Source organism: Ochotona curzoniae, unplaced genomic scaffold, assembly GCF_017591425.1.
Source record: "Ochotona curzoniae isolate NIBS_2020 unplaced genomic scaffold, NIBS_Ocur_1.0 scaffold_4763, whole genome shotgun sequence".
In the NCBI taxonomy this organism is placed as follows: Eukaryota; Metazoa; Chordata; class Mammalia; order Lagomorpha; family Ochotonidae; genus Ochotona; species Ochotona curzoniae.
This window is the reverse complement of record NW_024467123.1, coordinates 3154403-3179847: the sequence shown is the minus strand read 5'-3', so window position 1 is coordinate 3179847 and position 25445 is coordinate 3154403. Positions and strand designations below refer to the sequence as shown.

General features: G+C 46.3%; 1 protein-coding gene across 1 annotated transcript in view; it reads left to right on the top strand.

Annotated features, from left to right (window-relative positions):
* The window catches only part of WDFY4 (WDFY family member 4), a 227979-nt gene that overhangs the window by 127469 nt on the left and 75065 nt on the right, over positions 1 to 25445 (top strand). The window contains exon 41 of the mRNA XM_040970385.1: positions 24397 to 24474. Within this exon, the coding sequence (XP_040826319.1) occupies positions 24397 to 24474 (78 nt within the window). The remainder of the gene's footprint in view (positions 1 to 24396; positions 24475 to 25445) is intronic.

The following is a 25445-nucleotide window of genomic DNA, read 5'->3' as shown; positions in this document are numbered from 1 at the left end:
GGGATGTGAGAGCCGGGTGAGGATTGGTGGAGGGAGAAGTGAGGGCCGAGGGAGGATTGGCAGAGGTGGTCAAGAGGTCATCAGAAGCCTGAGGGTGACACTAGAGCTGCTGACACAGCATGAGCCACTTTGTGGAGGAACATGTGTGTTGTGCCTCAAGGTCCTCTTGGGATCCTCTGGAGGCTGCCCTTCCCACCCAGACACACCAGCAGCCCCCGCCGTGGAAGGCCTGGAAGACCTCAGAGGCAGGGCAGAGTGTGGGCACACTGACTGCGGATCTGCCATAAAGTGCTTCTCTGACCATGTGCCGGATTCAGTGTCCCCATGAATGCCCCATCCCCGGCACTCCTGACCCCAGCAGAGGCTGAGATGCTGAGCAAGTCCAGCAACTTGGCAGTAGTTCTGTCCTGGGCAGCCAGGCAGGGGTCCCTGGCAAGGGACTCAACATACACAGTCAGCCACTCAGTGCTCTGCACCCATCTCTTTCAAATACTGCTGTGGGGATTTCCAAAACCCACCAAGAAGGAAGTAAGGGAATGAATCCCTACACAGCTGTCCCTCCTTTTACTCCAACAACATTCACCTCCTGGCCAAGCCTGTATTCTATCACCATCCATTCACCCAACCACCACCCCATGCTACAGTCAAATCATTTGAAAGTGATAGACATCCATATCTCTTTCTGCATGCTTAGTTTCTCTTTGAAGAAGCCACAGAGTCCAAATAAACACTACAGAGGAGAAAGCTGGCATGCAGGACTCGAAGGCTTCCAGTCACTACGGGAACCATTGGCCAGTTCCTAGTCAGCGTGTGTCCAGCTGAAGAGGGGCTGGCAGGCTTGCTGAGGCCGCATGTACGGACACAGCTCATTCTGGATGACTCCTGAATGTGCCTGCTCCTGTGAGCTGAGAGTTAGGGATCTCTGAGATGTTCTCTTGGCACCAAATCAGGGGTGGCTCAGAGGTTGCGAGCATATTTAAAATATTTATCTTTATTGGAAAGGCAGATTTACAGAGAGGAGACACAGAGAGAAAGATCTGCCTTTGGCTCAATCCCTAAACAGCCAGAACTCCCGGAGCTGAGCAGATCCAAGCTAGGAGCCAGGAGCTTTTTCGGGTCTCCCTTGGTGGTACAGGGTCCCAAGGCTTTAGGTTATCTACTGCCTTCCCAGGCCGTAAGCAGGGAGCTGGAAAGTTGAGCAGCTGGGACATGAACCGGTGCTCATATGGTATCCTGACGCATGCAAGGCAAGGATTTAGCCACAAAGCCATCATGCCAGGCCCTCTCAGAAACTTTTCACTTGGACTTGATATCAATGCAACATAGTGCCTGTGGGCGAAAGAGAGAGAGTTGCCCCAGGAGATGGATGTAGCGTTAAGAGAGGTGTCTGGTAACATGGAGGGGAATTAGGGCATTTGAGGACCCCTAAAACTGAAGGGACTGAAGGTGTTAAACCCTGGGGGGGGTGTCTAACGGTTAGGACCCCGAGAGTCGCCACCCGAGAGCTCAAGAACCAGGTCAGAGGCTGCAAGAAGCAAGAGGATTTTATTGACGTTCGCGAATGGGCCCCTACTCCAACAGGGAGAGAAGCCCTGAATTCCGGGGGTACAGGTATTTTATAGGCACACTCTACAAGCTTAACATACTTTTGTGGCAGGCCTTAAGTTTTATGGCCCATTCTATTGCTTACCCAGACCCCTTTTCCGCAGCCCCAGCCTGTTACAGTTTTATGGCCCTGTTCTGACATCGACCCAGGATTATCTGGGCCCATTTCTCAGGTTAAGGAATTCACTTGTCAGGAAACAGAAACCGAAACCCAGACCCCCTTCCTACAGCCCGGGCCTGGTACTGCCTTCTTCTTGTCTCTTATCTCATCTTGCCAAGCACATATAGAAGCCATGAGAGCATTAACTCTTTCTTTCTCTCTTTCAAAGGGACCTGGGAGAGATGAGGCTTGGTGATGCCAGCTTGCTGGCAGGAGCAGGACGGGGGGAAAGATCTTCCTGGGTGCAAGACCCAAGAGAAGAGAAGGTTGGAGAGGGGACAAAGCATGGGCAACCTGAGACAGGAGAAGGGTGACTCAGAAAACCTGCCAAGATAGGCTTGCATTTATTCATTTATTTTAAAAGATTTCTTCTTCTCCTCCTCCTCCTCCTTCTTCTTCTTTTTCTTCTATTGGAAAGGTAGATTTACAAAGACAAGGAGAGACAGAAGGATCTTCCCTTTGCTGGTTCACGAGCAGAGCCAATCTAAAGCCAGGAGTTTCTTTCAGGTCTGCTATGCAGGTGCAGAATCCCAAGGCTTTGAGCCATCCTCTGCTGCTTTCCCAGGCCACAAACAGGGAGCTGGATGGGAAGCGGGGCAGCCAGGACACAAACTGGCGCCCATATGGATCCTGGCAAGTGCAAGGTGAGGATTTAACCAGTAGGCCACCACAGCAGGCCCCAAGATGGGCTTTTTGGAAAGCTCTATTGTGTTTGGGCATGGGAGAAGTGTTGTGAACAGGTCTTTTGTAAGAGGAGTCAGATCATTCAGAAGCAAACAAAAGTATGATTGTAAAAAAAGATAACTTTGGAAAGTTGCTCCACTCGTGGGTGCTGTTGCTGACACCTGCTAAGCAGGCCCTGGCCTTCTGAGCCGTGGGTGCTGAATCTGAGCACTCGTTCTCTCTGGCACTTTGCCTGGCAGGAGCAGTCCTCCACACAAGGCCTCTCTCCCCTGGCCTCAGAGCTCTCCACCATTATGCTGGGCAGGGGCAGTTAGCCAATGGACAGTGTTTCCATGTAGGTTGTGGCCATAGTTGAAGGCAAAGGAGAAAAAACCAATGTGGCTCAATGTTCTGTTTGTAAGCTTTGAAAGTTATCTCTTTCACTTCAACTGAAAGGCCTATTAGCTTGTATCACAGCCCCCGGCCTTGCAGACAGCATTGAGGGTGATGGAGGTGGGGACAAGCCACTGTGTGCAAAGGCAGTTGCTCTGGGCTGCCAAGTGGAACCCTCCTCTCATTTCTTCTTTTCCATGAGTTAAACACACGCACATGCATAGCAGCTCACACACGGATACACACATGCCACACACTTGCAGACATACATGTTACATACACATGCATACACTCACGTGTACCGTTCTACAAACCCACCCATCACATCAGTGGGGAGAGAACGAAGAGGCTTTTGCTGGAACTCCATCTCAGAGTTGAACGGGGTGATAGCTCCTTGCATCAGGTTCTGGAGGCCGGAGGACAGGGGGGAAAGCAGCAACACAGCAGCATCAACAGCTCAGCCTCAGTGTGTGGGATAAGGAAGGGGAGCCAGCCGCTAGCGGGGTGAGGGAAGACCGTGGCCTTCCTTTTTCCATCCTAAAGACTTAAACACCTCTCATCTATCACCTTCCCTGTTTACATGGGGTTTGAAAAACAGATGCAAATGAACAAAGCAAACACGGGTACCTTAAATGATGTTTCTTTACCAAGTGCATCATTTGTGAGTCATCTTTATCTTCATAATAGAAGGATAATTAACATCACTAATTATCTAATTAAGTTCATTAAGCATCCACCAACAGTGCACCGTGAAGTTGACATTATGTTCTACTGTCAACAAACGCTTTTGATTTCTTAGGAAGTAATTAAAATGTAAATTAGCATGCGATTATATGCACAGGGGAAGTTTCGAATCAGATATTCATTTCAAAACTGCTTAGAGCAAAGTAGTTTGGTTTTTTTTTTTCCTTTCTTCAATAAAAGCCATCATTCTGCTTTGAGTGGCACGTTCATTGCGGTTGTCAGTCTGCCCGTTCTTGCTTGAGTCACTGCAAGGTGTTGGTGCGAGATGACACCGATGGCTTAGGTGACACATTTGCTCCTATGCGGCGCGTTGTTTTCATGTGGCCATCATATTTAAGATGTTTAGTTTTCCATCTTCTAAATTTACAAGTGTCACAACTGATAGGTTTTTCAAGAAAAAAAAAGTGTCCCTAATTCACATCTTAAATTCTCTAGGTAAGATTACTTGTAAAAGGCATTTTAGACCTCTTTTTTTTTTTCTCTTTTTGAAAGCAAAACTATTTATGCGAGAAGCAAAGGAACACAGAGAAACAGACAGGAAGCTCCCCTCCATTATTTTATTCCCCAAATGATTGAAGCTAGGAGCCAGGAATGCAGGCTGGGCCACCCCTATGGGTGGGTTAAGAACTCAAGGATGTGAGCTGATCCCCTGGCCAGGACTGGGACCTGGCCTCTGCAAAGACCGGGTCTACAAGGTGACTGGCTGCTGTACCCGACTGCACAGCAAGCCGTGAGCCAAGCCGTAATCTGTACCCGCACTGCCTTATCTGCCCACCCAGAGGGGCTCCTTTTGTGAATTAATACAAGGGACAAGAGCTAGCAGGCAGGACTCTGACCTGGTCAAGGGACCCTGCCGGTCCCCGTGACCTGTTGTTCAGCAGGTGCGTCCTGTCTAGTCCATGCGCTGAGGACTCCTTCCAGACAAATGCCCAGTTCCTTGGGCAGATTTTCCCCTGAGCCTAGAAAGCAAAAGTCTCCCGTTCTCCTCGTACTCAGGGACTGTTCTCTTTCTTTTTCCTTCGACCTGACCTAGTTTTACCATTAAATCGGGCAGATTGTGTTTTTAAGATCTTATTGATTGCTTTGTTTAAAAGACAAAGTTAACAGAGAAGAACGATAAGATAGGTGTGGGAGGGATCTTCCGTCTGCTGATTCATTCCCAGGCACAGCTGCCAGGACCCGACGAGGCCAAAGCCAGGAGCCAGGAACTCGCTCCAAGTGCCCCACATGGATAGCAGGGACCCGAGTACTTGAGCCATCTTCCATTGGTTTCCCAGGAGCATCAGCAGGGGCCTGGATTGGAAGCAGAGCATCTGGACGAAACTCTAATTGGTGCTCTGATATGATGTGCCAGCGTTGTAAACCACAGCTTAACCCCCTGTACCACCATGCCAGACCAGCGTTGACTTTCCTCTGTGATGGTGGTGGCTTGAGGTGCAAGGAGGCAGCCCAGCTCACAGTATCTGGAGATGTACACACCCTGGCTCAAATGCAAACTTGGCAATACATGACCTTACCAGAAGAGTAAGTCACGCCTCTTTCAGCCACACACAAGCCCTGTGTTTAAGGAGCCCTTACAATCAGGTTGTTGTTCTGCCTAGTTCAATGTCATTCAGAAGAGAATCATGGCAGGTGGGTTTTAGGGAAAGCGTGTACATCAGGATGATGTACCTTAAAACAGGTTGAAGTTGATGTAGGAAGTGGATTCTGGCCCAAACTATTTTAGAAACTGAACGTAGTCCTCTGCTTTAAAGAATGCAGGCTTTTGTTGTAAAAACTTCACTGTGCATGTTGGGTTTCTTAGCGCAAAGCAAACCTGCTGCCTGAACCTGGAGTTTGGTTGTTGGAGGGGGCTTTCCTCCTGCCCTGCCACGCCCCCCCAAACCAGAAAATGCTTTCAGTCTCTAGAAACGGTGACTGATGGGGGGTGGGTTGAAACCATGGCTCGTTTTTTTTTTTTTTTTTCCTGCTGCTTTCTCTAAATTTAAAATTTAAACATATTCATTTGTCCCAAAATGCTTTCACGTTCCGAAAGACAGAAGTGTCCCAAACTACCTAAGTGATCCAACGGCAGATGGTGGTGGAGCCGAGGCTCCGTCTGGGGCCTTCCTGAAGCGTTGCTGCCATTCACAACCCGCTAGGCGCCCCCCGCTCACAGCCCCGCCGCCCAGGCGCCTGCCGCGGGAGCCGCAGCCGCGTCCTCGCCCAGGGACCCATCTATTATGAGAAACCATTTTGGTTAATTAAAAAAGTCTTTCCAAGTCTCAGAACAGGAAGTTCTGAAATTTTCCTTCTCTTTGTTGGCGTTGATGAAAAATTTGCCTCATTGGCCTGGAAAGAAGGGAGGGAAGATGGAATGAAGGGAAGAGAGAGGAGGCAACAGAAAGAACATCCGGGTCCAGTCCTGGGGTGCTAATTTGTCCCCCGATATACCTGGGAATGGGGAAGGTATAAGTATAAGGTATAAGTCCTTGAGGAAAATGAACAGTGCAGCTGAACCAGGTGTGAGTCATACCAACCCCTGCGCCATCGTCTTCCGTAGCCAGCATCTACTGCACGTGTTCAGGTGACAGTTGAGTAGAACAGACGTGACGTCTGCTCTCTGCAAGCCAACACCCACAGAGGAGACCCTGTTGTATAGTGTGCAAGAGTGTGAAGGAAGTGGAGCTCGGCTAGACATTGACCTGTGAGTGCCATAGGTAGGAATGACCCAGCAGGCTTCTCGGAGGCAGTGGCCATAAGCTGAGAGCAGGAAGCCACTGTCGTCCATCTGGAGGACAAGGACCCAAGGCCAGAGGTGGGAGCGAGCTGGTGTAGTGAGCACAGAAAGAAGCCCAGCTGATGGACAGGGCATAGGGGAGAGTGAGCCAAGAGGAAGTGGGCATGAACCAGTCACCCAACATGGTACCAGCTTCTGCACAGCACCAGGAAGTACAGAGTCTGTCCCTGACTCCATCTGCTCCTGCCACCCCACCTCGCCAATGCTCTCACCCGCTAAACACCTGCTCCTGCTCTGAGCTGTTCATCCTTCTCCAGCCCTCACACGTCCATTGATTCCCCAGGGCATCCCCAGGCCTTGGTCAGAGGTTAAGCCTTGGGGGATCCAGATACAGTTCTTGATTTGTGGAGTTCTCCTTTGAAATACTAATAGGTAACAACAGGTGCAAGAGTGAGTGAGGGAAAAAGAGAGAGAGGGAGGGAGAGAGAGAGAGCCTAAGTCAGGAGGAACTTGTGACGCATAGGAGGAGGAGCGAGAAAGATGTGGGGCGGGGGCAGATTGGCAGCAAATGAGGCAATGGCGGTCACCCACCTGGGGGACAGCTGCTAGCTTGTTGCAACCATAGCCTCCCAGGCAGCTTCTATTAACTCGATGTCATGTATTTCTATTCTAAGTCACTCCCAGAGCATTGACAGTGGCTTTGAGCTGAGAATGCATGTAATAGCATAAAGGAATGAGACCAGAAGACCAATAATGATAGAAGAAGGCCAACTCCTGGGACATGAAGGTCATGAATTTCTCTAAGGACAGACACCCACAGGGTGGGCAGCTTGCTGGCCTGCTGCTGTGGAGCAGGCCTGGGAAGTAAAAAAAAAAAAAAAAAAAAAAAAAAAGCTCACATATCAATTCCGCATACACCTGCTGTTTTGACCAAGGGGCAGATCCCGGATAAGCGAAGCGATGGGTCCTGCCTTGCTTCCCTGTCCAGCCCCCTGTGAGCTCTCAGAGATTTGTTCCGAGGATGTCATGTCTCCGATCCAAAGCCACCGTGGATTCTCATGCTGTCCAAAATGGACTTGGGACATGTTACCATGGAACAAGAAACCGTGTGTGCATACAGATGACCCTGGCTGCTTTTCAGACCCGAGGGCCATCCCAGGGCCACAGTCAGAGCAAACTGGGAATCACTATCAAGAAGGAGCTAGCTCTGCCTATTGCTCACTCACAGTGGTCACAGACACAAGGGACTAGCCTAAACGAGAGAGAAAACCTAGCAATAACCAAGTGTCCTGTGGGCCTCATGCAACAGGAGGTGCACCAGCCAACAAGCACCCACATGGGCCCTGAGAGCACCAGGGTGAGCAGGTGTGTGCAGCCCTCTGCATGGCAGGCATGGGGTCAGCTGCCCGCCCCTCCCAGAAAGTTCCTGCTGTGGGTTCCAGGTTGCACATCATAAGACTGTCCTCAGAGGCAGGCCAACAAGTATGTCTCTGGAGACTGGAAGAGGTAGGGTGGCCCTGGTGGAGGCAGCATTGATGCTGTCCTTAAAGAGGGGAATCCTTCCCATAAGCTGGAATCCCAGGTACAGTCTGTACAGAACACCTGTAGGGAGTCTGGGTGCCTCAGTGCTAGTTGGTATTTGTAGTGAACACACCTGCATTTGTCTTCCTGGGCTGCCCCAGTTAATGTGCCACACACCCATCGGGGAGCTCCCCTCCACTGCCAAGCATGGTCCCCGAGTCTTAAAGGCTGCAAGTCTCCATGCCAGGAGTCAGCTAGTCACCCCTGAAGCCTCTCTCCTTGGTCTGTAGGTGGCTGCCTTTCCCCTGTGTCTTCCCGGGACCCAGTGTGTGTGTGTGTGTGTGTGTGTGTGTGTGTGTGCATCCTATTATCCTATATGTGCGTTAGGTTCCACCCCAGTGACCTCATTTGACCACAGTCCCCTCCTGGCAGGCCTGGCTGCCTGTGATGGTCACATTCTGGGGACCTGGGGCAGGTGATTTGTGAGCCTGCATTTTCAGGGTGGTCATTTCATTCATGATCACATGTCTGGGCGAAGCTCTGTCTATGGTTTGCAAGTCCCTGTGGTAGATGCCCATGTCCATCTCCCCTCTAGCCTGTGTCTCTCACCCAGGCCTGACACCCTTAAAGGGTGGCAAGGAGGGGGCAATCTGTAGCTTCAAAGGCTTCATCCTTTGCCACATCAGGGCTGTTTGCTTTTTTTTTTTTTTCAGTAGTCATTCTCCACGTACTCATGACGATTAAATTTAATAAAACCATCACAGTTCAAAAAAGACAAATTGGAAACCACCGTTCATCTTAGAAATTAATATGTGAGTGAATTTAACAAGAGATGAATTGCACTGTGGTGGTCGGGTCCCTCCTCACCCACTCTGGGCCCCAGTTGTTTGTCATTATGGCTGGAAATATGATTATTACCCTGGCATTGCTTGACATTTATTAAGGATCCAGGCACAGTGTCTCCCCAGCAGAGAAAAAAAGTGCAATTATCTGGGCACTCAGAGAGAAAAGACCATTTCCTGGCCTGAGTCAGCCAAATAAATGGCCCCTGAAGACCCCCGGACCACAGCCAGGGCTTGACGCAGACTCAGGCTGTTGTGTTGGCTGGAGCGTGGTGTGTCCTCTGCTGCCACACCACAGGCGAGCTCAGCCATCTTGGACATGATTTGCGAGCAAACCAAAGGCATTGTGTGTCATTTTTCTCCTTAATGGCTTCCACCATTTAACCAAAACTGGGTCTGTAGGAAGAAGGCATCTGTCTGTAAATGCAGGGATAGCAGCCTTTTGCACCTAGTGGATGCTTAGTATCAAGCATCTACCAAGCACAAAAAGAGGTACTTAACCTCTTTAAGTACAGTAGCTCTTCCATGTCCCTGCTGCAAATGCCATCCCCCTACCAGCAGTGTCACCTCCCACCTGCCAGTTACTGGCAAGATTTTAGAAGTCACTTTCATAATCTTCCAATCGTGTCGTGTTATGTCAGCACCATGAGCTCTCTCTGCTGGTTCCATCCCACTTGGGGTGTGACTTGTGTGTGTGTGTGTGTTTATCCAACCCTCCCTGTCCCACTAGTTGCTCAGTAGCCATCCTGGGTGTCATGTTAACGGTTGTGGTGTCACAGGACTTTTAATTCAAACAACCAGCATTTTGTCCACAACAGCACCTAAGGTCAGGACTAGCCAGCAGGTGATTCAGACTTGCCCAAGAGAAGCCTTGAGATGCTTCTTTGATGGAAAAGGTGCTTGTTCTCCACTTCCTAAGCAAAGAAAACCCTCACCCGTGAAAGCTACCAAGCTGCATTCTAAGATCAAGGCTTCCCCCCCCTTGAAGGGGAAGGGAGTGTATGCTGCTCTTGTTGCTGCACCCCCAAACTGAAAAAGCCACCGCCAGCAAGCAGGGTTTGGTGCTGTCTGCTGCTGCATCTACGCCCTGGGGGGTCTTGGGACGTACTTCCCACAGGTAACATGGCTGCTGTAAGGTGTGTACTCCCTGGATGCTTTTACAACCCAGGTAAAGCTGCATTTCAGCTGTGGTTACACGTGGCAGGGGAGTGAGTGCTGGAACTCCCAGCTCCGACCTGTTTACAGATCTCAGACTGCTGCCCATGGCCCCGCGGGATCTCCTTAACCCTGAGCCAGGGGCTTGGTCTGCTTCAGGCAGGAACTGCAGAGAGCTGGGAGGGCCTGTTTAGCTCCCCAAACTCTTGCCGCTGCTTCCCTATCTTGGGCTCTGTGCAAGTCAGATCCTTGGAGATCTGACTGCGAGGTGGCCCCTGGCAACCTTAGTCTTCTAGCATAGGAGCCCAGAGGAGGCTGAGGAAGAGCATAGTAGATTTTTCAAGCATTTCTTTCTTTGTAAGTCCGAGTGACAGAGAGAGGGAGATACAGAGACAACATCTGCTAACTGGTTTGTTCTCCAAATAGTTACAGTGACCCAGGGTTGGTGGAGACTGAATCAGGAAACAGGAAATCCACCTGATTCCCTGCGGGTCAGAAGCCTGCCCTGCTGGCACAGCTCACCCCTGCCTCCATGAATAGGGATCTAATCAAGGGTAGCGTGCTGCTGCCCTTGGCCAGAGAGAGCCAAAGCTGAAGGAAGTTAAACAGGCCGGTCACCTGCTTTCCTTTAAGCACCTGTGGATAGCGTATGCATAAAAGCTTCATTATAAAGCAGACTGTCCACAGTGCAGCCATATATTAATACATGGTTAAGTTTTAAAATGTGAATTACCCATAAGGAGCACTAACTACTCTTTGGGGTTCTGTGAATTCTGCACCAGCTTTCTGGCCCATCAGTTGGGCAGCTTTATCCATCCGGTTGGAATTCTGTGATCTCTTTGGTAAGTACTGGAAGAAGTGACTGGCATGTGCAGTTTAGTGTGTGTGTGGGCAGGTGAAGATGCTCAGAAGTTATTGTGGCTTTTTGTTTTCTTTTTTTAAAAAAAAATATTTATTTTTGTTGCAAAGTCAGATATACAGAGAGGAGGAGAGACAGAGAAGATCTTCTATTTGATGATTCATTACCCAAGTGGCCACAATGGCCAGAGCTGAGTTGATCTGAAGCCGGAAGTCTCTTCCAGGTCTCCCATCTGGGTGCAGGGTCCCAAGGCTTTGGGCCGTCCCGAGAATCACATTCAATCCAGGGCGCTGTTTGCCACTGATGAGTCCATGAAATGGGGGTCTCCTTGAGCAAGCAACCACTCCCTCTCCCTGCTCAGGTGCACAGAGGGGCCTAGGGACAAGATCTGGAAGAATCCCCATCACATTTGAAGAAAGACACATTTGATTTTAGAATAGTTTTCATAATCATATTCATATTAGAAGGCAGCAGAGAGTCTGGTCATAGCAGGTTCCTAAGGAAGAGAGAACTGGAAATATTTGGCAAGCAGCCCTAAGGTCTAGCCCATAGTCTCTTCTAGGCCAATACAGACAGAAGTAGTTGTTGCTACTGTTAGCCTGTTTGCCAACCTCCTCTTAAAAGCCTCAAAGTAGAACCTGGCATGATGGCTCAGTGGCTACATCCTCACCTTGCATATACCGAGATTCCATATGGGCGCTGGTTCGTGTTCCGGCTGCCCCACTTCCAATCCAGCTCCCTGCTTGTGACCTACAGAAGCAGTGGAGGACAGCCCAAAGCCTTGGAACCCTGCATCCACGTGGGAGACTTGGAAAAAGTTCCTGGCTTTAGCTCAGCTCAGCTCTGGCCATTGCAGCTGCTTGAGGAGTGAATCAGACAGAAGATCTTTCTTTGTCCTCTCTGTAAATCTGCCTTTCTAATTAAAAAAAATAAATATTTTAAAAGAGAGAGAGAGAGAGAAAAGCTTCAAACAGCAGAAACCCAGGCCTGTCTCATTATATCTCTTCAAACCCTAGTTGTGCAGGTTGTAGGACAGGCATCTGGCCAGGCTGAATGGTAGACTTGGTGGCACTATTAAAGCCACCCACCTGAGTCCAGGACAGTGTGCACCCAAAGCGATGTCCGGGGCAGCTTGGGCTGTGACAGGCCTTCACCAGAGCAGCATTAGTGGAAACTGCAGCAGCACTCCATCCTGGGGAACAGCCTCACTCCATACGCAGATATTTAAATTGTTTCCTCAGGAAGCAGCGACTAGCTGTGCAAAAGATAAGCCGAGGGATTAGAAGAACTAATGCAGTAGTCCCGTGCATCCATGCGGCACACACAGAGGCTGGGTGTCCTCACGCGGGGTGCAGCCGCAGCCCTGCTGTGCACGAGGCTACACTGCAGAGGCCCCAGCCCTTGGCTGTTGTCTTGGCGCCAAGTCGCCAAGCCAGATCTGAGCCTCTGCCTCCAGATAGCGGGCTTGCGCCTCTCTGCGAGCCCACACAACTATGATTATAGGACTAACAATGCTTCAAATAAACAAGCGTAATGACGGTCTTCACTGGAGACCACAGGGGCTTCCTACGGGACAGCTTAGCAAGGGAGTGTCCCCAGCAGCTGGCTGGCCCTGGGGGGGTGCCCAGAGTAAAGGTGGGCACTGGAGTCCGTTGCGGCCAGGTGACTTCAGATTCCCGCGCTGCAGGGGGAATGCACTGCCATTTGCCAGGCCCAGAACAAACCTGTGTCCTGAAAGACAAAGCTTCTCTAAGGAGGCGAGATCTGCTTTCCATCTCACAGAAATGGCCTTTGTTCTACTTAGAAGATTCTCAACTCTCTTAACGCCCTGACAGTTGCCAAGCCAAGGCTATTTAGTTCCAATAAAGTGATGCACAGCTCTGTTTGGAGTCTGTCCCTGCTCTACAGGCCACTGGTTACGGCTGCCCGGGCAGATGGGCTGCTGCCCTTGAACTGACCCAAATCCTCTTCCTCTTGTCTCTGTCTCCTGAGTGAGACAACTCTCACGGTTGTGAATGGACTCCGAGGCCAGGGCCCAAGGGCTCCCTGCTCAGCACTGCAGGGACATCTGCTGTCATAAGGTGCATGAGAAAGGGACATGAGGCGACAGTTCAAGGACTCCTCTTCCAATTGTGCCACTTGCTGTGTTGAGGTGGTCACTTCTTACTTGGCCTCAATAGCTTCTTCTGTAGAATCGGTGTGATGATAGCATGGCTTTGCCGTAAGACTAAATGTTTTAGTGTGAGACGTAGGAACTCATTTGTCATTGTCAGTGGAGTTCTGGGGAACATGACGGTGAGTGGGACGTGGTGTTGAGAGAGCAGGATAGGGGATGACACCCACGTGGCAGACCTGCAGATGCACTTTTAACCAGCTTCCCTTGCCAGTCTCCCTAACACTGGCCATCATGAGCAAGGCTCCCGCTCAGTCCTCAAGGGAAGGAGCTTGTCTGCTACCCATGCCCGGATGTGGAGGCAGCAGGTGTGAACTTCCCCTGACCACAGTACGCCTCTTCCAAGCATGTACACATTTGCACTCGCATGCCTGGCCGTAGCCCTGGCCTTCCCCACTACCTGGGTCAACCTCATGCTGAACTTCTGATTTCTTTCTTTCTTCTAAAAAATTATTTATTTTTATTGGAAAAGCAGATTTACAGAGAGAAGGAGAGACAGGAAGAAAAGTCTTCCATCCACTGGCTTACTTGCCAAATGATTGCAATGTTTGATGCTGAGCCAATGCGAAGCCAGGAGCCAGGAGCCTCCTCCAGGTTGCTTACATGGGTGTGGGGTCCCAAAGCTTTAGGCCATCCTCTGCTGCTTTTCCAGGCAGGGAACTGGATGGGAAGTAGAGCAACCAGAACATGAACTGATGCCTGTATGGTATGCTGGCGCTTGAAGGGAAGGTTAGTTTATTGAGCCATGGTGCCAGCCCTGGCCTCATCTTACCCAACTCTTCCCATGTATTCCATAGGCTGACATTGCCCTGGATTTCCATCACATTACTGCCTGGGTTGCTTCAAACCTCTGTGACCATGATCCTCTGGGTCTAGACTTTTTTTTTGTCTGACCTCCAAGTTTCTGTGCTTGATTTTCTGTGCCTATTTTCCTCAAGACCTTGGGTCTCTCACCTGAATTGACACTGCAATTTCCAGTTTTTGGGTAGCATGCTAATTTGTCCTTCCTTTCTCTCTCCCCCTCTTTAACAATCTCTGTTTTTCCTCGTTTGTCTAAAGTTAATTCACTCAGTGAAGCAAACTAGAAATCTTGCAGCTCTTGCCCACTCGTATTGTCACTTTCCATGGTCCTTGAATCAGACTCTTCTATGCTCCTAGGTCTGCCTTATGTGTTCTGGCCTGCCCTGTCCTGAGACATCTTCCTACCTCCAGTCTTGCATGTGTTAGGTTCTTCTTCCAAATTGTTGCCAGAGTGAGCTTGTACAAACCAACTCCATCAAGTCACAGTGGGCTCCTGTGTCAAGCCTCTCATTCAAGAGTCAGTAAAACACTATCTCACCCCAGGAACCTTCTCTGGACACTAGTCCGTGCTAAGGTCTGTGACACTGTGAATGACACGTCCATCTCAATGTCCACCATGCCAATTCATTGCCATCTATCATTACCCTCTATTGTTGAAACGCCAGAAAACCACAAGCGGGGTTCATCTTGTACTCCAGTGCTTGGAAAACAGGAGCAATGAAAGTCCGCTGCAGGTCACGTTCTAGAGTAAGTCTGAAGCCAGAAACAGAGTGTTAGAGCTGAGCTGTAAGCAACCCTAGGCCATAGCTTATAGATCGGGTATTTATTTGAAGAGTGGGGATGGTTTGTAATTGAACACAGGCAGCATTTCCTCTGAGTATTAATTTGCAAGAGACCATCTGGATCACTTAAAAAGAAAGAAAGAGCCTCTCTGTTTCCAATGCCATATGCCCCAATTCCCTCTTCGGATGGCTGGCCCTTTGTAGCTTCCAAAACACTTTCACATTGCTGTCCATACTAACCCCGTCACATTTATGCAGAACCAACAACGGAGGCACTGGGAACCTCCTTTCGTAGTGGACAAAGGGAATTTCAGAGAGATGAAGTGCTTTGCCTGTGACACATGGCTGATAAGGCCAAAGAACCCAGGAGGGCCGACTTGTCTGCTTTCCCTTCCCCCAACTCTGCTTCTGCAACACCCAGAACGAACCATGTGAGAAAAACATGTAGTTCTCATATGGTAGCGTCAAAGTCAGCATGCCTGCAAGTCCCGGCTCTGGGCCCACTGCAGCCCCTGGGGCCAGCCAGACAAGGCCCATCCCTCTTCCACCCTTCCCTCATCGCACATCTGCGGCGGGAAGGCAGCTGCTTTGTGGCCAAGGGCACCCCCAAGAGTTCTCCACTCCTGCTGCGCATCTCCACGGCAGCATATTAAACACAAGCCTGGGTTTTTTCCTTGGATGTGGAATTAGCCAAGTTTTTCAGCATTTTATGTCACTTGCGATACTCATAATGATCCTTTACTTATAAATGTGTATAAACAATATAACAGCAATATTAAAGAAACTTTTGCAAACAAAAAAAGAGAGAGAAAAGAATAATCTTATTCCCATTACTCCAAAAACAGTAATTGGATTTTAAAAATTATATTGTTTTCATATTTTTCAGTCTTTCCCAATAACATCTTTTTTTTTAAAAAAAAATGAGGCATAGTGCACATAAGAAAAAGTTTTAAAATCACAAATAGGCAGTTTCAAGGATTTTTTTTTAAAGAGTTATTTGGAAGGCAGAACAGCAGAAAGAAAGACAGAGACCTTCCAGTCACTGGTTCAGTTCCCAAGCAATTGCAGCAGGTAGGGCTGGGCCAAGCTGAAACTGGGAGTCAGGAATTCCATCCCGGCCTCCCATGTGGGTGCAGGGGCTCAAGCACTTGGGCTGCTTTCCCAGGTTCATTAACTGGGAGCTGGATCACAAACAGAGCGGCCAGGACTCAAATCCGTGCCCTAATACGGGGGCACCAGCATGGCACGTGGCAGCTTAACCCTCTGTGTCACAGCTGCAGGCACCAGATGGAAGAATTTTAGCCAAGTGAGCATAAAATCACCACCCAGACAAAAAACAAGCAAAGAAAACAAAAAACACAAAGCACACGAAAGGTGCTAACATCTAACTCCAGCCCCACCTTCCCCTCGAATAGCCATTCCCATGGTATCTAACACACTAGCTGTTCCACATCTCAAGCTGCATAGAAGTGAAATTACGTGGCTGCTGTTTTGCTTCATTCCTACCTGTGTTTGTAGGATTGGTTCATGTGGCTTTAGGGAATTCATCCATTTTCACCTCAGTGGAGCCAACAGTTCTTAAAATATTTTGGCCTCAGGACCCCTCAGCCTTCTTAAGAATGGTCAAGAGCTCCAAAGAGCTTTGGTTTATGCAGCGTGCATCTACTGATATATCTTGTGGCAGAAATTCATGGGGTTTTTAAATGTGTGCATTCATTCATTTAAAAATCACAGTCACACACCCAGTATGTGTAAACATAAATGATGTTTTAAAATTAGGTGTTTGCAGAGAGAGAGATGGACAGAATGAGAACTCCCATGTACCAGCTCTCTCCCAAAATGCTCCTGCTGAGCCAGAGCCGAGGCTGGGAGCCAGTACTGCGACCTAGTTCTAACAATCCGAGTGGCAGTGCCCCAGCTACTTACACCAGCACTGCTGTTCCTGTTTCTGTATTAGTGCAAATTGTGGACAAGGAGCTAGAGCCGCAAATCAGATCTGGGTGTTCCAGTGTGAGACTCGGGGGTCTTAGCCCCTGCGCCAGACACCCCTCCCCCTAAGTAGCTATCTTAATGAATAACTATATATTTTCCCAAAAATCTGAAGAGTGATGCTGTTTTTTATTTTCTACTAAATCTACTTTCTATGGGATTTTGTAAAAAACTGTTGAGTTCTCATAGCTACTTCTTTGTTCACACCATTGAAACACTTGTTTTTCTAGTTGAAACATGAAGAAAATCTGGTGTTTCATTAGTATCTAGTTAGAAAGAAGAGGAACATTTTGGTAGTTTTTTTCCAGGATGTTATATTCTTCTCCGATACAACAAAACTTAACAAGTAGTGATTTCTTAAATAATATTTGAGATATCCTTCAATGACATTTTTACTGTTAATAATAGAATGATTTGTCTTTTAGTTTGATATTTCAACTCATATATAATTCTGTAAGAGGCATTGAAATGTGCATGTAATGTGTATTAGAAGTATTGATTTCCTAGTGATGCATATTTCCTGATGATTGACATATTTCATTGTGCACTATGGAAAAAAAAAATCATGCCCATACTGCCACCAATTTCATCAGAAAACTTGATGCAATTGATAGTCGATAAGCTATCAGACAAAATAGGTTTCCTAAAAGTCTAATATTTGCTTGAGAACTTAAGTTACATCTTTAGCAATAAACCCCAGCAACTGCTTTATTTGAAAGAGAAGATGCACTTTGCTCCCTTTCAAGAAAATGCCTGTCAACAACACAAGTGTGTTTAAATACTGTTTTGTGCACCTGTCTTTCTCTCAAATTCGGATGATGCTCTGTGACAGAGGAGTTCACTCCGCTTACAAGTCCACAAGGGCTGTTGCATAAGATAGTTTTTGGCATGTACCAGTGCTCAATGCAGACTTTCTGTTTTACCACACAGACTAAGGAAGCATTTTGAGGGATTGAGAAGGAATAAAACCAGTATCTTGACTGCTTTTTAAAAAACATCCTGCATAAGGATTGCCTCCCCCTGTGAGTACCTGAGGTGAGCTTCACCTACAAGGACGGTCACACGGGCAGCATCAATGCCTTGAGTTAGATCGAGCTACTGGTTTGTACATATCACAATGGGGGGGGTATAAAAATTTTCTAGTATTTTGTAGTTAAAGCTGGCTTTTGATGCTTTCTGAAACAGTTTCAGAAATCCAAGTGATTCATGGATCACACTTTGAGAATCATTACTATAGAACATTCAGTATCTAAAGAAGAGAGAGGAGTTAAAAAGTTTGTAGAACAACCAATTGAGGCATACATTGAGTTTGGAGCCAAAAATGTTTGCAATCCATGCATACAAGGAGTCTTCAAAAATACATATTATTAAAAAAAATCATGAATTTCAAATTCTTTGTACCAATATAAGCGTTATCATTAACTCCATTCTCCAGGAACTTTTTGAAGTGCTGTTATATATCACAGTTTATTGATTCAGTCTACTATCCAAAAACCATGAATATTAGAGACACTAGGATCTGTTAATCCCTGTAATGGCTACTTCATTACAGATCCTTTTTAGTGAAATGTCTATCACATGCTTTGCCCTTTTTCTAGTTGGTGGTTTCTTTTCTTTTTCTTGCTTGCTTTCTTTCTCTCTCTCTCTCTCTCTCTTTCTTTCTTTGCTAAGTCATATACACTCTCATACTCTACCTGCCCGTCCTTTCTTAGAGATGTAACTTGCAAATCAGTTTTCCCAGACAGTGGTAGATGATCATGACATCTTTACTTGGGCTTTTGTGAAGAATCATGCAATCCAGCTGCCCAGGATTCCCTTTTACTGGTGGGACTTTTCATTTACCTTCCTCTGGATCCCGAAGATGGTTTCCTTTAATATTTCTAGTTTCATGTTTCACATTTAAGTTCATGTTCCATTTTGAATTATTTCTGTGTAAGATAGGAGACTTAAGTCTATTTTTGGAGGTGTGGACATCCGACAGTTAGTCCAAGCATCACTGGTAGAAAAGCTACCATTAAACAGATTTTTTTTTCAGCTTTGCCAAACATCAGTTGTGTATATGTGTATGGATCTGTTTCTGAACTATTTTGTTCCATTGACCCATGTGTCTATTTCTGAGTAGTGCACATTCGTGTTTACCGTAATATAACTCCTGAAATAAAAACAATGATTACTTTCACTTTACTCTTACTTTTCAAAATTCGATTTTCCATTTGCTTATGTTTTCCATTTAATATAAATTTTAAAAAAGAATCTTGTGACTTGGTGACATTTTGATAGGTTTTTGACATTCTCTGTCCAAGATTGGCTGGATTCTAATGACTCAGCCTCCTACGGTGAGGGCACTTCTTGTTGGTGGTTTCTCGAGGTGGCACAGGGCTCCAGCTGGCAAGAGCAGGGAGGTTGTTTACTTGTTGGTCCCTACTGGTGTTTCTTCTCTTTGTCTCTGAAACAGGCTTTGGAATTCAATCATGGAAGTACCACCTTGGTAACTGAACCTTACTTTAATCAGCTCCCAATGACCTGACTTCTGAATGTCATTGTTAGATTAAGGATCCACCATCTTAATATGATTACCCTAAGACTTTGGGGATTGAACTCCTAATTTTGGAAGAATACATATTCAAGCCACAGCAATCCATATATTGGTCTTGGGTGCAATGCCATCTTTTCCATGTTGAGTCTTTTAATTCATGAGCACCATGCACCTGTTGCTTTGCTTAGATCTTTGCAGTGTTCAGCTTGCAAATCTCCTAAGGGTTCTGTGAGGGACACATACCAGCATTTCATTATTTTTGAGAAACTGAAACAAGTTTTCAGCATCATGCATTAGTGGCTACTATTTTGAATTATAATTGATACACAGATAATGATCTGTCCTTTGGTATTGAAAGTTTGGGGTAAATATTCGGAGTTACAGTTTTTGTGTTGGTCTCCTCTTGTTTTGGAAATCCAAAACAAACTATGGAAACCACCACAAAAAGCACAGTTTCCTTTCACTCTTTCCTTTCTTTTTCTTGCTTTGCTGTCCTAGCCTTGCTGTACTGTCCAGCACTGCGTTGGATGTGAACACAGTCTTAGTCTCTCATCCTAGCTGCTCTTTCTCAAGCAGAGTAATATTCTCACCTATTTGTAATTTACTGAAAGTTTTTTTTTTATCACAAATATAGGTTGAATGATAGGATGAAATATAGGTTGAATGATAGGATGAAATATAGGTTGAAAGTCTACTCCCTAGCAATTGATTCATTTTTTTCTTTAACCTTTTCATTCGGTAGGTTCTATTTATTACTTGAGTGAATAAACACAAGTAGCTCCATTTTCTAATATAAGAATTTGACATTTATGTTCATGAAAGATAGCTTTTGTGCTTTTGAAAAAACAGCATGATACTGCAAACTTCAATAATTATTTTGGAAGTGGTTGCTTCTTGTCTGTTTTCTGAAAGAGAGTTTGTAAAATTCTCAAGTGAAACTGATCAGGGCAAGGAGATTTATTCTGGGGAGTTTCAAATTTAATTTATAAACCATTATAAGGTCATTCCAGCCATCTAGTTCATATTCAGTGAGTTGTGGTAGGTTGTGAACGGCAAAGCATTTGTCTGTTCATCTAAACTGCCTTAGTTTGCCTTTGGATGCCTTGGGGATAGACCTTGATTCCTACTTGATTTTAACCATCTGTTTCTTTGATTTTCATATCATTGTCAGTGTTTCTACAGTTTCGTAAAGACTATACCAGTTCTTCTTTGCTTCGATGGTTTTCTTTGATTCTCTCATTTTAATTAAATTGATTTCTGCTCTTAATGACCTCCTTCTTTCTGCTGGATTGGAGATTCGGGGTTTTATTTATTTATTTTTTATTTCCCTCCTTTTATATTTCTACTTTATTGAGCAGGGACTTGGGTTATTGATCTGGGGCTTTGTCTGAGTCAGCTCTGGGCCCTGTAACAGAACACCACAGACAGGGTCACTGAACCAGCAGGCATTTGCTGCTTTTGCCTCTGCGCAGCTACCTCAGTGTCTGTGCACATTTGAGAATTCCTTAATGTTTAGGAAAAATCTGGTAGGGTTTGGGTCCATATTATTTTGAATCTTTAAATCAATTTGGGAGAAATTCACAAATTCATACTCTTCCTATCTTTAAGCATGGCATGTCTCCCTATTACTAGGTCTTCATTTTTTAATGGTGTTTTGATATTTGTAGAAAACTTAAGGGTTGTGTTAAATTATTTCTAAATATTTGATATTCAGTACTGTATAATATATCATGCTCAACTTAAATTTTTAATATTTATTTATTTTTATTGGAAAGGCAGATATACAGAAAGGAGAGACAGAGAGAAAGATCCGTCCACTGATTCACTCCGCAAATGGCCGCAATGGCTGGAGCTGAGCCGATCCAAAGCCAGGAGCCAGGAGCCACGCGGGTGTAGGCTCCCAAGGCGTTGGATTGTCTTTGACTGCTTTCCCAGGCCACAAGCAGGGAGCTGCATGGGAAGCGGGGCTGCTGGGATTATAAATAGTGCCCATATGGGATCCCGGGCGCGTGCAAGGCGAGCACTTTTTGGCCACTTAGGCTACTGTGCCAGGCCCTTAGCTTACATTTTTAAACTTATTGTTAACATATAGCATGTAAATGTGTTTGTATTCAGGAGATCTTGCTAGGGTTTCTTTTAGGTTATAATTTAACCATGGCTTTGGACGGGGGGGGGCTTTGTTTGTGTATGATAGTATTCACTACAACTGATTTTACTTTTATTTCTCCTGCTTCAAATCTCCTTCCATTCTCTTCTTTTCCTTATTCTGAAACATTAGAATAGTGGAAGGACATGGTGCTGGGCACTCGCTTCTGATACCAGGGCAAAAATCAGTGTAAAGTTTGCATCCGGCTTGTAGAGACGCCTTTTATCTGATTAAAGACATTGTCTCCAGCTCACTCAAGGTTTTCCTAAATGAACATTGCGTTTTATGAAAACCCTCTTCTGCATCATTCAAGGAGACCCTAAGCTGCCTCTCTCTCTCTCTCTCTCTCTCTCTCTCTCTCTCTGAGTAAAAGGTGGAGCACTTTGGGTGATTTCCAAGTACTCATACATTCTTGGTCAGAACTCCATGTTGGGATACACTGCACTTTCCAAGAATTCCTGAACCCAACTTGCTCTGCTTGGAAGTTTTCCCCTCTAGTCCTTGTCCCCATTTATGTTCAGTTTTGAAATTTTATTTGTAGGAAGAGTTTAATTGGTAGAGGTAGATTTTTAAAGAAGGATTTCTTTATTCGCTTATTTGAAAGGCAGAGTGATGACAAGAAGCGGGGTGGGGCAGGTCTTTCATCTGCTGGTTCACCCTTCCACATCCACCCACCCTTCTCCCAGAGGCTGGTGATAATTAAGGCTGAGCAAGGCCAAGGTTAGGAGCTTGGATTCAATCTGGATCGTCTTGTGGTAGAGACCCACACGTTTGCTTTCCAGGGAACTTGATCAGGGAGCTGGATTGGAAGGAGAGCAGCCAGGACTAGTCCTCCAAGAGGGCATGCTGGCATCATAAGCAGATGCTAATCCACTGCTGGTCTCCTAGTTTGTTTTTCTTTTTATGACTTATTTTCATTTCAATTTGACAAATTGAGAAATAGCAGGAAAGGGACAGAGGCAGAGATCTCTCATCGGCTGGTCCACACCCTGGTGGCGACATGCAGGCATGCAAGACCCTTTCTGCATTTTTAATGTAGCTCTAATCATCCTTATTTGTAATATTTCCCACACTTTTATCTCATCAAGTTTTAGCAAGGATTTTTCTTAAAATTCTCTCATTTTTTGTCAGTCCTATCTATAGAGTTTTACATTTCAAATAAAGTTCCTTGTCTAGATTTAATTTTTCTTGTTTTAAAATTTTATTATTATTATTATTATTTTCCTGATACAGTTTTGTAGGTATAGGATTTCCCGTCATTTTCTCTATATTGTCACAGTAGTATATTTCCTTAGTAATAATTACAAAATTAACCTTCTGCTATATAAGTGTTTCATGGCATTGTAGATATGGGCAGAGGTAGAACATCTAGTACCATACTGTCAAGGTATTTTTAACTATTTCATTGGGAATCCTCCTTTTATTTAGAGTAGAAACACATAATGCAACATATTTTCACTTCCCCCATTATACAGTTCATCTGTGAGAATAATGTATATACACTTGATTACCTGTATATGTATTTCTCTCATATTCTGCATGAAGGTTATCATATATCAGAGAAGATATGATATTCATTCTGTTGGGACTGGTTTATTCCACTGCATGTAATGGTCTCTACTTGGAACCTTTTTGTTGCAAATAGTAGGATTTTATTCTTTTTATGGCTGCGTAGTATTCCACAAACTAGATGTAACACAGTTTCTTCATCCAGTCATCTGGTGTCGCTGTCCCGCAGCGACGGACTTGGTGCACGGAGCCGATAATAACACGCGTGGACCCTGACTGATGGTCAAAGCCGAAGTTTATTAGGGGCATCAGACTTTATACTCTGAGAGTCCATCTGGGGTAGGGGAGAAAGTATCGAGCTCATAAACAAAACCATCAACTGTTTTCGCACTCTAGATTGGAATTCCTATTGTCTTTACATCGCGCTAGGTGTTCTCATTTGCATGCTGTTTACTCGACCCGTGGGAACTATCTCCCAACAGGTATGCAAAGATAGCCATTTGGTTGTTTCCATGCAAATACTGCCCAATGAATGCAAACCTGTGCTCGCTGGCCTTCCAGGCTCACAATGTCCTCCTACAATCTGGTGCTGGGCATCTGGGTTGTTTCCATGTCTTCACTACTGTGAATTGTGCTGTTGTAAATATAGAGTGGTAGGTTGTTTCCTTGTATGCAGATTCCATCTCATTTAGATCTATTTCATGAGGTGGGATAACTGGGTCATCTGGCAGGTCAGTTCTCAGCTGTCTGAGCATGCTCCCTACTGACTTCCATAGGAGCTGCACTCGCCTACAGTCGCACCGACAGTGGAGTAGGGTACCTTTCCCCTCCACGTCTTCACCAGCAGTTATTGCTCATTGGTTTCTGTGTGTAGACCATTCTCATTGAAGACTTAAAATTGGGTCCATCTTGATAGAGTTCACGTCTCTGGGAAATTCTCTGCACTGTGCTTTTGGGGGCTGTACTCCTTGCACTATTTGGGGGCCTGTGTCACTCTGACTCCTGGAAACAAGTAGACGTGCTTTTGTTGTTTATTTGTCCTTCCATGGGTGTCTCAGGTGATTTCTGCTTGACTGTTCGACGATCCGTATGAAACCCTTGACTAGGGGCTGCAGAGGGCATCCTCGCTGTCCGGAGGGGATGCTTTTTGTCCTTCCGTGGACAGTTGCAGGATATAGATCACAGCCTTTCCATCAGGAGTTGAGCTCCTGATCAGGCTGGTCCGCTGCTGATATTGCTTTAATAGGAAACATCTGAGCTTGTTTCTCTCCACTGCCCAATTCTAGCATCTTGATCCCGTGTTTCCTGAGATGCCTTGGTAGGCCTGAACTCCAAGCTCTTTCTTCTCGGTCACTGGAGTTGGCTAGATCATCTCTCCATCTTTTCTGCTGCTCAGTCGCTGCCTTCTGATCAGCTTCTTGTGCAAATGTTTCAAGGCAGGGGATCAGCACACAGTTCTTTGGACTGTGAGTTTGTTTCTCTCCAGGATCTCGGTTAGTCTGAGTGCTCTTGGCAGATCATTTGGAATCCAGATTTTTGTAGTCATTCTTGGGAGGGACATGGACCTGATTAAGCCAGCTCATCATGGGTGGAAGTAGAAGTTCACCATGACCTGTACTTTGAGGGTGTTAGCACGTGAGTGGGTCTAACATAGGGAGGTCTTCCTTTGTGTGTTGGGACTGATCCAACCAGTATATTTTGGAACCACTATTTCTGCCTGGCAGTTGGTCAGGATCTAGAAGCTTTGATGAAAGATGACGACTGTCATTCGTCCGTGACTTGTCTGCTGTCTTTTCCAGGATTTTGTGTCATGCATAGAGAACTACAGAAGACAAGGACAGGAGCTCTATGCATCTTTATACAAAGATCACGTACAGGTAAGAAACAATGCGCCTGCAAAATAACCATTGATGTAAGTAACATTATCTGCATTGGAATCTACCTTGCGCCTGAACAAAGGAACTGGGAAAGTCTTTGAAATGAGATGTAGATGATACTTGTAGGTGTGTGGCCCAAGACAGTCCTTGCTCATCAGTGACTCAGTTACTTCTGGCATGGCCTGTGCCATGGACTTAGGACTCGGAGAATCAGTGCTGGGAGCCCAGAGTGCCCTGGATTCTGGTAGGTGCTGTCAGCACAATAGCGAACATATATATAGGTATGGGTCTTACATTCAGACAGGTTCCCTGCAAAGACAAAACAGAGCTTACATAACTTCACGAGGAAGTAGATGACCATAAAACGTAATGGCCACTAGACCAGGACAGATTAGAACAGAGACGGCACCAGGGGGCCAAGGAGGCAGCCTTTGGAGCTGAGGTCTGATGAGGGAGGATTAAGAGTTGAAAAAATCTGGGAATGAGTGATCCTTGTAGCCTACAAGTGAGCATGTGTGCAGGTGCTGGGGACAGGATGTCTTCAGTTGACTGGAAGTAGTGCCAGGAAGGAGCTGGGCTGGAAGGGAGCAAGAAAAAGACAAAGCAGGAGACAGAGTAGATGGGGCTGGTGCTGTGTTGGCACTTCTGCCTTTGATCCCAAGTCTGATGAGTTGCCACTGAGAAGGACTGGGTGTTTAAAGCATCTCCCCATGGCTGGTATTTCCTACAGTCCAGGCAACAGATTCTCAAGTCCATCAGAACCGGACATGAATGCCAGGGCTGCCCTCTCCCTGTATTCTGGACTTCTGGGTCCCCACCTTTGAGCCAAGGCAACGCTTCCTAGCAGTGAAGACAGAAGAGCCAGTGTGAGGCACCTTTCCTGGAGCAACACAGAACAGGTGCAATCCAGGTGTGGTGCTGATATATCAAGGAGAGATTTTGTAGTTGACAGAACTGTTCCTCAACTGTCA